Source organism: Rissa tridactyla, chromosome 1, assembly GCF_028500815.1.
Source record: "Rissa tridactyla isolate bRisTri1 chromosome 1, bRisTri1.patW.cur.20221130, whole genome shotgun sequence".
Taxonomy (NCBI): Eukaryota; Metazoa; Chordata; class Aves; order Charadriiformes; family Laridae; genus Rissa; species Rissa tridactyla.
In genome coordinates, this window is record NC_071466.1 from 71,186,404 (window position 1) to 71,200,124 (window position 13,721).

At 36.5% G+C, this 13,721-nt stretch overlaps 1 protein-coding gene across 2 annotated transcripts in view; it reads right to left on the reverse strand.

The window, feature by feature from the left end:
• Positions 1-3,958: 3,958 nt before the first annotated feature.
• The window catches only part of MRPS9 (mitochondrial ribosomal protein S9), a 37,057-nt gene continuing 27,294 nt past the window's right edge, over positions 3,959-13,721 (reverse strand). For both annotated transcript variants that reach the window (XM_054214378.1, XM_054214387.1), the window contains exons 7-11: positions 11,364-11,439; positions 8,500-8,668; positions 6,580-6,688; positions 5,550-5,719; positions 3,959-4,166 (exon numbers count right to left, since the gene is read on the reverse strand). In XM_054214378.1, the coding sequence (XP_054070353.1) occupies positions 4,075-4,166; positions 5,550-5,719; positions 6,580-6,688; positions 8,500-8,668; positions 11,364-11,439 (616 nt within the window). In that variant the 3' untranslated portion in view covers positions 3,959-4,074. The remainder of the gene's footprint in view (positions 4,167-5,549; positions 5,720-6,579; positions 6,689-8,499; positions 8,669-11,363; positions 11,440-13,721) is intronic.

Consider the following 13,721-nt stretch of genomic DNA (forward strand, 5'->3'; position numbering starts at 1 on the left):
ATTTTATGAAACTGTACAGATGAAATGCAGCTTCAATAACCCAACCCCCTCCCCTCAGCCAAAAACAGTTTCTGGCATTTAATCTAAATAATTATACTTATTGGTTAGCATGAGATTGCTAAGGGTAGGTTTAGGTTGGACCTAAGGTAGAAATTCTTTCCTGTGAGGGTGGTGAGACACTGGAACAGGTTGCCCAGAGAAGCTGCGGATGCCCCATCCCTGGAAGTGTTCAAGGCCAGGCTGGATGGGGCTTTGAGCAGCCTGGTCTAGTGAAAGATTGGGGCAGAAGGATTGGACTAGATTATGTTTGAAGGTCCCTTCCAACACAAACCATGCTGTGATTCTGTGATTTTAACTTTGTGATGACTGGCCCAGTGTTACTGTACCATTTCCAAGCCTCACACATCAGCTGGCATCTCTTAGCATAACATTATAATATCAATTTGAAGGTATTACTTATACATTGAAATTAGATTGCTGAAAACTAGCATTCACCGACATTTATTATTTCTTACTAAAATTTGTTTCGAGTCAGGAGGAAAAAATCCCAGAAAGACAATCTGAATCTACCCTTTTGAAACCCTATACATTTATCTTCATGTTAATCTGTTGTTATAAAAATCACTACTTATAAAGTAGATTCATCATTTCTTTCCCAAGTTATCTACATACCACTTCTGAAAATAACTCGTTTCATTCGATTGCAAACTGCTCCATCTCGTGGTAACATAGCAGCATTAATACAAAGCAGGAACATCCTCGCAGCTTTACCTCCGACTGACTGGTTTCCACACTAAAGAAATGTGACAGTTACCAGAAATCGATGGATTGATGGCATGGATACATTCAATTTGTCTTAGAGAAAATTTTGGTATCTTAAAAGCAAAACATCAATGTGGTGGAGAAAAAAAAAAAAAGAGAAGAAAAAAAAAAAGAAGAGCCTGGATGAATCGTGACATACATTGACCAGAAAGCATAGAAGGCTTATTTCTTTTTGCCTGCATTCAAAAAGTATTTTAAGGTTTAAAGTATAAGCACCTGTCACACTCATGACACTTTGCTGAAATCTTGTTGGCAAGGTAAGTCGGTCCACATTGCGAGTGGTTCAAAATGGAGACCTGAGAAGCCTGGCTCGGGCACAGGAGGTAGGTGTTCACGGCTGCTTCTTTCGATACCCTTGGAAGTGTAAGGCAACGAGAGGAATGGGAAGTTAAACCAGACTGTTCAAACTGATAAATTGATCCTACTACTACTGTGCTGCTGTCACAAACCAAAATTAACAACCCCCATGAAATTTGCTTATTTGGTTCTCCCATAAGATACTTCAGTTCTGATGAATCTGTAAAAATGAGTGGAAAAAAATGGTAGTCTCACCTTTTGATCAGCTTTAACACAACAGAAATAGTCCTTCTTAATAGAATTATTTCATCACTTAACTCCTAAACATTGACATGTATTGCAGATGACTGAGAGGAACTTCATACAAGTGAAAAAAACGCAGAAAACGTGCAATTCTGGTGGTTTTTTTTTCTTTTCAAAAGAAAATTTCTTTGCCTCAGTTTCAGAATTAGTTGGAAGCCTGAGCAAGTAGCTATGAAGCAAGTGACCAGGTCACACAGCATTAACTAGTATTTCTAGGGACTTCCCTAAAAAGTTGTGATAAATTCTAAAACTTTGCCCTATGACAATTTTTGATGGGTCTAAACACCAAAGGCACATACTTTTTTGGAAGGTAAAATATTAAGAAATCCTTTAAAACGTGATAAAAGACTTCGTATGTTTTAAGTACTGATATGCTGTTGGACTCTTAAAGCTTTATTGCCTAATAATGAGGCAGGAAAATTAATATGGTCAAACTGATCAATTTTAATTTGTCTTAAGATAAAAATTCTACTCTTTAGTCTTCTCCTATATCTTCTTCAGCTAACACCTTCATTTAAGTCCATGTGCTTATGTACCTTTGCTATGTTAGCATGTCAAAAGAATCCTTAGGTACCTGTCCCAGCACGGATATTTACCAAATGCTTTTATTACAAGTCACAGCTTTTACTGAAACATGATATAGAGTTATTTCGCTACAGAGAAACGACTCAGAGTTAAATTAGCAGAAATGCTAATTAAGCCTTTTTGTATTTGCCTTAGTGTAAAACATGTCTCATGTAACCCTCATGTGTTTTTCAAAGAGTTACGTGAATTGCCTCAGCTGTTGAATTCAACTTAACAAGTCATAGAATCATTTAGGTTGGAAAAGACCCTTACAATCATCAAGTCCAACCATAAACCTAACACTGCCAGGTCCACCACTAAACCATGTCCCTAAGCACCACCTCTACCCGTCTTTTAAAAATCCCCAGGGATGGTGCCTCAACCACTTCCCTGGGCAGCCTGTTCCAATGCTTGGCAACCCCTTCAGTGAAGAAATTTTTCCTAATATCCACCCTAAACCTCCCCTGGTGCAACTTGAGGCCGTTTCCTCTTGTCCTATCACTTGTTACTGGGGAGAAGAGACCAACCCCCACCTTGCTACAGCCTCCTTTCAGGTTGTAGAGTCACATATTTTGATTAAAACAAATTACCTTAGCAAAGAGGAATCCTGTCCAAGTTTACTGAGTATTCTCAGGAAACAAGAGTCAAAAAAGCACAGAGCGGCTTTGGGGAGTAAGGAATCAGAAACACATCAATCAAGGATGCACACTCAGTTTCTGACCTCTGTTTTACTCAGTTCAAGAAGGCTATTTACTTGCTGCCCCCTCTTGAATGGTGCTCAGGAAAATAATGACCCATACAGATCACTCATAGTTGTTTATCACCTGTGGTGACCTGCTTTTGTTACCTCTGAGGTGTAATATTTTTTGTATAACCTACAACAAATAAGAAGCAAGGCAGGTACTCCAGCACTTAGAAAATCTGGCTGGAGAGGAAGAATTCCAAGTACTGAAGTCTTCTAAATTAAAATAAAGTTGGAAGGTGCCCTGTTGTTTATGCTACTGAGTTGAAATGAATTTTTTTCTGCTTTCTTCTGGTGAGATGAACCTTATACTCCTTTTTGACGCTAGCCCAGTTCCTATGGGAAAACTGAAGGATATGCTCTTCCTTGGAAGCTCTGTGTGTTTGACCTCTGTCCCAGGAAGGAAGCTGGCAATAAACCAAAACCTCGCGCTTTTGGATGGGTGCTGTAACTACTCATCTATTTTGGAAGGCTACAATTATAGACAGAAGGTGGGCAGCACTGTCATCACCTCCTGCTTCTGATTTTAAAAAAGAAAGTTATGACTGTATTTGGCAAAGAGTCCAATGCTATCTTTGTGCATTAGCCATATTTGGAACACGCCTCCTTGATCAGGCCCCTTGAGATTTAAGGGGTGGGGAAAGAATATTCTAAAAGATTAGCTTCAGCCTAATCCCTTCAGCTCTTTCTGCATTTGGGGGAAGAAGAGAAAAACTGACTCCTCCAGAGGGTGATTCAGAGCACCTAAATTTAGGTACTTGCTCTGATTCACTCCCTACTTAACCTAGGGAGGCATCCTGGAGACAACTGATTCCACAGCAAAGGTTATCCTCTGTGACTGTTCCTCCTTCAACATCCCCTCAATTGTCAGTACCATTCTCACTAGTTCCTCAGCTCCACCATAGCTTAGGTGGGAAGTTGTCACTTATCCTTCAGTACCTGTGAGGCAGAAAGGAAGGCACGTCAAAGTTGTCCGAATACCTGGTTAGGAGCTGCCTAATTCCAGAATTTAGACAGTCAAGTCACTAAACAAACAGACTGATTTTTAGAAGTTATAACCCACCAATAGTTTCATAAATCGCTATTGACTTCAGAGAAGCTAAGATGCAAAGCTGGCACTCAAGCTACTATTTTAGATGTAGCGTTTAGGCAAATCACACCACAATTTTCCACAATTTTAAATAAATTTAAAGAAAGTTAGTTGTTGCTTTTCAAACAGAGAAAACATAGTAGTTATAATGGAAAAAAATCTTTATTATTAAATGTATTTATACAACAGTTTTAAATCATATATCAGTATGTTTGGAAATTCTGGTAGCATTATGTCATTCTTTAAATACTCAAATTTATCGCTTTTTCCAGGTGAATTTCCGTCTGGCTCCCTCTTGACCAGGCTTTTTTCGTTCCTTCACACGTGGGTCAGTTGTTAGTAGTCCAGCTACAAAACACATAAAAGCACCCATTTGTTTACTGTTATTAGTTAATATTATAGATATACTACATGTGGGGGATTCAAGGCAGCCAATAACTTTGCATATGAATTGTAACATCTAGAAGGATATGGGTTCAGTATAAAACACACTAACAGGAATTTCATCAGATCCTCTAACATTTTAACTTTTCTTCAGTATCTGAACTGTCTTCACATTTTACTTCACAAACCACTAAAAAAATCCCACACTGTTTCATATCTATATTGCTTAAGCCTTTAGAGCATCAGTCTCTAAATGTTTGATCATGCAGTCCTATCAGTACAATATTTCTGAGTGTGCACCCCCAGTATATGTGTATTTACTCATTTATAAGTTATATACACTACTGAAATTCTAAAATTTTCTTCCTGCACCACAATGGATCATCTTGCGCAACACTGGGGTCCACACACCCTGCTTTGGAGACCACTGCTTTAAAGTGCACTTAGTGTTTCCAAAATATATTTGGCAATGTCCAAAACAAGTAGAGAATTATGCTCGTCTCATTACAGACACCCAATTCATTACCATGTCAGTTTACAGGGGTATTCCTAGCAGTCATACTTGTCAGTACTAAAAAGCTATAATCAAAGAAACTTGTTGCAAAAATACTAGCATAAAGATAGTTTTACTTCCATGGATGACAACAGAGTGAAAAAATCAAAGCTGTTTTATGAGTAATACACGTAGGTATTCTCCCTACTAGTCCAGAGAGAGCATAGTTCACTGTTGATAATTCTATATTTGCTGAAACAGTATGGCATCTAATCACTGAGAAGCATCAAATACTGCCGTTATCGAAATAAGCTCCATCATATTGAAGTAACTTGTAAACTCTAAATAAAGCAAGAGCGGAAAGAAGCTCCTTCAGTTTGGCTAGTTGCATGTAATATGTTTATGCTCATTACTATCCCTTCAAAGCTAACCCTCTAGTGTTTATGCTCAAGAATAAAACTTTTTTAAACATGAACAAGATGCGACTAACCAAAAGTAAAACAAAATACAATCTTAGTACCTGACTAATGCCTGATCCAGATTTATTTGTTAATGAATACACATTCGTGTTTTGAGATTCTATGTTCAGGCAATATAAGCTGGTTAATAGACATATGAGAAGTCACGAACAGATGGAAAAATGCTCAAGAAGTCATGCAAAGGGTAGAGAAAGGATGCTAGTAAACAAGTGAAAACAATTTATAAATAAATGCGGATCCCTTTCATACGATATACAAGGTTTCACTGGGATTATTTACTCAAATTTGCACTATCTGATCCTTAATGATCCCTGTATGAATTTTGTTAACTACCAGAAATACATTAAGAAACATTGAAATAGTATCAATTCCTACCTTGTCTCATGAATTCCACCTCCTTTTCTGTCACAAAACTCCTTAAAGCTTTTGCAGAGGCTAAACGTATTGCTCCAGCCTGTGCGGATCTTCCTCCACCAGAGACTGTGCAAATCATATCATGTTTTCCAACTCTGTCAAGAAACTGGAAAGGGAACAACAACTGTTCTCTAAAAACAAAAAATAATAATAATAATGAAATATATTCATGTATATAAAGTTACATGCTATGTACATTTCTTACCATAGTATATACAAAAACATAGTTAACTTTCAGGCAGAGATCCAGAAAGGCAATCATATCTCTAATTTCCTACTGGTATCAACAGGAAATTAGCAGGTAGGAGCGTGTTCCAACTGCCAATGGTAAGTATTTTAAGTTCAGTTTTACAATTAGTTTTGTTTCACTAATTATCTATAGATGCAAAGATGTCAGCTCTGGGTATTAAAACTGAGCAATCTCTCTCTCTATTCTTGAGGTCAGAAACCACAATATAAAATAAAAATCACATAAGGGATAGAAACCTCATCAGCCTTCTAAGAAGTCTTCTCTATAACAGACTGTGCACATCCTCCAAAATCTGAAGCTTTACATGAAGCGTCTCACCTTATTTGCTTCCGCTATGTTACTTGTATTATGCCAGAGTAGTTACACATGCATGCAATTTGCAGATCTCTCAGGAAACATTTAAAGACACTATTTCTTATTTACTTATTTTTAGAATAAACTGCAAACCCTTTCTAAGCGACCAAAATTTGAACTATCCAAATGGTCCGTCCTCTTGGTTTTTGCATCCCTTCAGAAAGGGACAGACAAGAAATACAGAGCAAGTCTCACCTATCAGTTTCTTGTGCTACTGACTCCTGAAAACTAGGAGGAAAAGCAAGACCAATTTTCATAAAACAGACACAGCAAAAAGAACATATCATCAACTCTGTGGAACACAGCACCAAAATATAATTGCATAGCATGACTTTTGCTGGAATAATTTAAGTACAGTAAGAATACGGCATTTCGTAGTGCTCTCACCTGTCCTGCAGCACTGGGAAGTAATGTAAAATGTCTATTCCATTCACTGTAATTTTCCCAGTCCCATTGTCATAAACTGTTGCAGTAGCTTTTGCGGTTTTTCTTATACCTTAAAGGAATTAAACCCAATCTGTTATGAGGCTTCAATATTCTACAGAACTTCAAGTGCCCAAAAAGATTAAGCAAATCTGAACACTTTCACATATTACCAGCTGTTTCTTTTTGGAGGCTGAGGTAACAAAAAAAAAAATTAAGAGAATAAAATAAATACAAACAATGAACAGCCAGCTTTCAGTATATTTTAATCAGCGTCTATTAAGAGAGGGGGAAGTGTGTGTTGGGAGGAGGTAGAGGTAACAGTCTACCTTCCATAACTTCAGTGGATCAGGACACTTTCTTGATCTGCTGATGTCACAGTACACAAAAATAAACAGTTTGTTGAACACCTACGTTTACCGTAAGTACAATTTCTAGTAATATTAAAATACTTTATAAAATCATACAAAGGTATAGAAGTTTAAGAATATTCACATGGAAAAGGTTAACGCTTTAATGACACTGGTATAAACAACACCTATGCATCATTTAGCCTAATTTCCTCAGAAATTACTGCTTACAGTTAGTTCTCTCTAAGGCCATTAGCTTCAAGTTAAACAGCTTCAAGTTAAACCATGACAAACTCTCTATGCTAAAGCCTAAGACCAGTCTTCTGTAGCACAAAGGATGCAATCATTCTGATAAAGGAATTATCAGAATCAGACATTTTTCTTAATTTAGGGGGTGAAGGGACACAAATAAGACTGTTCGTGAATTTACAAAGTCTTATGGCTTTTCTTAAATAACATGGGTTGCATGTTTATCAAACTTCAGTAACTACTCTTCTGAAGACACTATTGAAAACCTGTGTGGATTAAATCCCAGATTGGCAGTCTCACATCTCCTTGTTGTCACATCATCTTGAAGCCAACCCGGCTAGAACAGATCTCTCTAGCCATTTTGCCCCTCAAATGCTCTGCAACTTTTGTTCTTGTTATCTGCTGCCTGCTGCTTAAGATTACACGTCATCTCTGACTAAGATTCCTCTTAAATGTACAGCATAGATACAAAGTGTGTGCACGCACATTTGTCCAGAAAGTCAGACTTTCCTATACATGTTGTTGCCACATTATTTTTTCTAGGCAATCAGTCATATCGTATATCATTATCGTTCTTCCACTATGTGTCCCTCCACTGAAAATGCAAGCAGCTTGTGTTTAGAAGATACAGAGACCTCCATGTCTTTTTTCTAACGTCCCCTCTGTCTCAGTACCAATGACTGATTCCCATCTCTGTCCCATAATGCTAGCTGTGGTTTGTCCACTTGTTTAAACATTTCGCAATTTTCTCTTTGCATTTTCCTAGACTGTTTGCAAATATCCAAATGCCTTGCTATTTATTCTTTGCATCTTCGAAGTTCTCCTTTGCTGGACTGCCTACAAAAGTCATGATAAAGGTTACTTAGTGGTCTAAGCATGCCATTAAGCAACAACACTGTTACATCCATGGAATTCTCCACATGCGTTTGTGCTCCCCAAGTCCCCTGCCCTTTACGTTGAACAGTCAACTCTTGCCAGCAGTGAAAGTCCTTTTGTATCCTACAACGTGTAGCACAACAGGGTCCTCTCTACAGAGGTACTACTGTAGAGAAATACAGATAAAAACTAACAGTTGATAGACTCTATGCCAAAAACCTTCCACTTCATTACCAGGCCACACCATAACTTAGTATGCTATAACATAGTTAGCAGTTATATATGCAATATAGACATAAGCATATAAAATGAAGTAGTGACACATTCATCAGTGTTGTACATACTATAAAGAAAGCAGTGTGAAGAGGAAAACATTCTGCATCATTACCAACCAACTTGAAATTATTACCTTCACCGGTGCTGAAGGCCACTCCTCGCTCATCATACTTTAAGGGCTCAATAACTACCTTTTGTAACTGCGCAGGAACTTCTTTGGTAAACTTCTGTATATACTTCTCCTCCATGTCACCACATGGCAACGTCATCAGTTTTTGTAAGAGTTGAATAAATCTCAAATACTGTAGACAACAAGACTTCATTAAAGGATGCAAGTGTAATTGCATTTGCTAAAACTTTCTATTTTTATATAATTGATCTTTCCTGCTTCACTTTTATTGATGATTTATGACAAGATGACACTTTTGCACCTACATGCTGATTTAAGAACAGCATGCAGATGCATCATTTTCTGTGTGACTAAAGATACCTAGTTCTTTCTTCAGGCAACAATGAAACTTTAATTCAAAGCATAACCAACCACTTTGTAATAAAGGATTATTGTATGAGAATGAAGTTCATGACACTTTTTAAAAGAAAACATTGGGGGGGGTGTCTTCATTCTTTTATTATTGTTTTATTAAAATGAAAAAAGGAGAAGATTTTCACCTTATTTTCAGTAAGTCAGCATGTTCATTGACTTGGAAATAATTTTATTTCGCTAAACTGAACCTCTTAAATGATTATATTTCATAATATATACAGGAAATACCTATCTATCTATCTTTGGTTGTTCAAGCTGAGTTACTTTAATGTTTATGATTTCCTTTAAAACCGAACAATCAAGCTATTTAAAAATTCAAGAGATACTTGACTTAAAGGGCAACCTCTCGAAATAAATTATCCTTTGCTACTGTGTGGTTCTCCTTCCCCCTTACACCCCTTCCAAAGTTCTTCAACATGTGATTAAAGAGTAAACACCACTGTGTTAACCCATTTGTGCTAAAAGCTGGTATGTCCTGTTATGAAGTGCTACTGGCAGGAGCACTAGACCAGCACTAGGTCCCTGGACATAAAGGCATGGTATCATCTAAAATGGATTTTTCATATAGATATCATAAAATTCTTTTTGGAGTTTTCTTTACTTACAAGCTGCTATTAAAAGTATTTTTTCTTCTCTCTGTTACCAGAGTCTTCTGCACAAAATTAATACTTTTCTTGTAACCTAGCAATAGCCCCTGGAACTCTGACATCACTTAGAAAGCTACTTCTGTCTAACGCTATGACACAGACCTGTGATAAATCCTTCAAAGAGCAGAAATATAAAAATACAAAAGTTTAAAAATTATAGAGGCTATAGAGGAAGAAAGCTTTCAACAGTTTCCACTTGCAGAGCACAAAGGAAAAAAAAAAAATCAATAATTCTGGTTCTGTTTAATAATGCAAACACCACAGAAAATTTTGTTGCAATGGCAAAATAGAAGAATTTGAAGCAGGTAAGACTGCATGGTAGCTCATATCGAGACATTTCAAATACATTTAAATAATATTTGTTCCTACAGGCTGAGGCTTCGTGGTTTTACATGTGAGAGGCCAGTATGTAAAAGGTTTTGAGGTCCAGTTGTGAGGGGTTTTTTTTAGCTTATTGCAGTCTATTTTTACAGATGTAGAGTGTACAAAAAACAAGCAGTGAAGAACACCAAACTGCTTGGTTGTACAACTAGTCCAGTTCCTGGCAATCGAGGAAAGACAGCTATTCCAAACTCAGCTTCTGAAAACACTGAAGTAACAACTGCTCTTACTGCGAGCAAGATAGAAGTAGTCTCCTGGGTATACCAGGATGGAGAATTTACAACAGTGATTTCTAACTTATGCTTATAGACCACAGTCTGCTCGAGACCCTTTCACATCACCCATAGACAAGGAAGCCATCACACATTACCGTTCTGGATGACAAGTGAGCATAGGGCATGTTTGCTGCTGCTATGCTATTTTTGTAATTATACTGTCCACAGGACAGAAGAGATTGAAGAGCACCGTTTCTACGTGAGAAAATACTTGGGATACTCAGAAAATAGTGTTATATTCTCTGGTATATATTCAAGCTTAAACTTCCAAAAGAAAACTAAAGCTGGCCACATAGACTGAACCTCCTGTTACAAAATCTAATGCTATTTAGGGGACTGTAGGAAAAAGCTCCGAGTGAGAAAAAAAGTGTATAACTACCAGGATGAACAGCCTTATTCCCAGAGATACGTGTAAAGGATTCCAAATCTAGACAGTGATATAGTTTGCAGATACTGGGGAAACTGCAAACCCCTCCTCTTTCCCACCATATTCACATCAAGGAGAATATAACAAAAGATACTTGTATCAGACCACAGATCTATATAGCTTTGTATCTTGTTTCTGGTATTTGATTCTGTATCCAATCACTACAAAAAAGGACTCCTTATTTCTGATCAGCCTTCTCTGTGATTTTTCTAGCATTATCATGTCCTTCCTAGTAAATCAGAAACTGTGCAGGTTTACCATTACAGAAATCCATTGTGTTTCCTGTCTTGAATATTTACCCCTTCTCTACAATAAGCAACTGAGGTTCTACCCCTGTCCGTTTTTCATCTCTAACTAGAATAAACAACTATTTATTTCTATTATAAAGTGTTACTATACTCCATTCCTGACTACATAATTAGATAACAAGAAACAAGTGCTCCAAGGCCTCACAATGTTACCAGGAGAAACTAAACTATGTTAGTAACAATAAAAAACCCTTAATAGTTCTGTACTTGCTAGATAAAAAAAGCAACACAAGGTACTTTTCAAAACAACACAGATGTGATAGTGCTGTGAGCATATATAGACTTTATGAGAAGGAAGAAAATTCTTTTGAAGAGCACCTGCTTCCACGTAGTACTTTTCAGTATCCAAAAATGCACCCAGGTCCATATTTTTGAAACACAAGCCTCCTTAAGATTAGAAAGATTAATTACTTACATCATTATCTGACAGTTTTTCTAACAACATTTCTTCCAATTCAATCTTAGTCAGCCATCTGCTGCCAGCCAGGTTTCTGTTTAAAATATCACACATATTCTCCCTTTAATTAACCATGCAATTAGAGTTACATCACAAAGGACCACACATACAGTCAGTCTTCGTTCAGAAATACATTTTCCATTATAAATGAATACAGATCATATTCCTACAGCAAACATGAGAAAGCCTACGTTGACTTTAAAACATCTTTTGAAAGGGATGGTAACTTCACGTATTGAATTAACCATGTGAAAATTATGAGTATCAGTTATGCATTATTCATATTATTGAAGTCCAAGATTGAGCAAGAGTAATATTGTAATAGTAAGCCATCTTCCCCGCAACTTAGGGCTTAGTTTTAAAAGCCTGCTACGAAAAGTTTGGTTTACAACCAGCAAAGAACAAAATCAAAAGCAAAACATTAAAATCCAGTTCTAAAGTAGCAGAATTTCATTTCCAGTCTTTACTTTTCTGATCGATACAAAAAACTCCACTAGCAGTGAACATGGTCAAAGTACTAATGCAGCACCTGTGCAGCACAGAAACCACACTGATGATAACAAACCCAGAGATTTTTAAGAAAACAGACTCATACGGAGATGTTAACACAAAGAAAAAACAATGCTTGAAGTAAATCTTTGTGAACTATGTATGATACGAAGTGACTAACAAAACAGAATGCCACCACAAACATACGTGCCAACACTATCAGGTAAACAAGGCAAGGCTGTAACTAGTTTCTTACCTCTTTAGGTTTTTTTTAGAAACAATCTTAATGAATGTTTTCAGCAGCATTAAAGAAGCTGTGATTCAGAAAAGCACTCCTCCTGAAGGTGATTTTAAGTAGTACTTCTTCTTAAGTATGTATTTTAATGCTTTTCTGAGTCAGGGCACGAGAAACATTTATTTAGAAACAATGCTGGTTTTAACAGTAATTTTAAAAAAGCTTCCAACCCTGACAGACTCAAGTATATACTTACATTCATATATTGCTACTTCCAGCGAAGTCAATGAAATTTTTTACATGTGAAAAACTATAAACATAACTGTTCAAGATCACGTCCTAACCCTACAGTTAATATTACAGAATGTGTCCACAATAGATTATTTTCTGGAAAAAACAAACAAAAAAAAAAACCAAAACAAAACAAAAAAAAAAACAAAAAAAAAACCCACCCCAGCCCTTCCCACCCACCCTCTACCCACACTTTGGAGATAAATTATCCAGTCTAATCTCAGAGGAAGTACAATATCCAGTGTGGAAAATAAGTCTCAAAATCCTTTAAATTCTCTGAGCTTTTACAAACCTAACAGGGAAAAAAACCTTTCAACTCTGACTAGCTTTGGGTCATTTTTCACATCAGTAAATCCACTGGCTGAGCTCTGTAAGGAGTCAGGTTATTTTTCAGCAGCGTACACCAAGAGACTGAATTCATTTGTTCTCTTGTCCGCTCAGAAGCTAACGCAAATCTATGATAAAACATTCCGTGGGTCATAGGACACTATTTATATCATGAAGAAACATGAACTTCTGTTATTTAAGAAACTGAAATAATCTCTGCAAATTAATCCTTTCTCTTCCTAACATAAATAACAAATGGCTGTAATTAAGAAATGACAAACCAACATGATGTGCAACTGGAACACCACATAAATCTGGCTAGAAAATACGTAACAAGAACAAAGATAAAAACAACTCGGACAGTGAAAAAGTAACTATACAGAAAGCCAGTAAATGCCAAAATCAAAACTTCCTAGCTGTATCCATTTCTTTTAAAGACTTGCTTAATTTAATATTCTAATACATCATAAAATCGTTGCAAAAAATCTCAAAATAGAAAAATCAAGAATACAGCCTAAGAGAACCAAACAGTTCTTAAAGCATATACCCATTTCAAAGACAATCCTGACTGTATGCACAAAAAAAGTAACTGTAGCATCTTCCCTGGATTCTTCTGGTTGACATGTATTTTTTCTGTCCAGTAGCTAACTAGCTGATGAGTTTGCATACCAGAGAAGTTAGAGGAAAAAGAGAAACTAAACTGAATTAATAATAATGGTGATATTTAAACAAAACCAACCAAATAGACTTGTCTAAAATTACTAGAGCTTTTAACAATTTAGCTGTTCAAAGCCATTGGAAGGAAAAAAAAAAAGTGAAATTAAGTACTTTGATACTCTTCAAGTTAAATATTGGTAAGTAAAAATATTTAAGATCTGTAATTAATGGAAGACTATTAAGGAGCTCAGCTTTAGGCCTTAGGATTTTTTTTCAACAAATAAACAATTTATTTGGTATTTTAAAAGGCCTTGTAT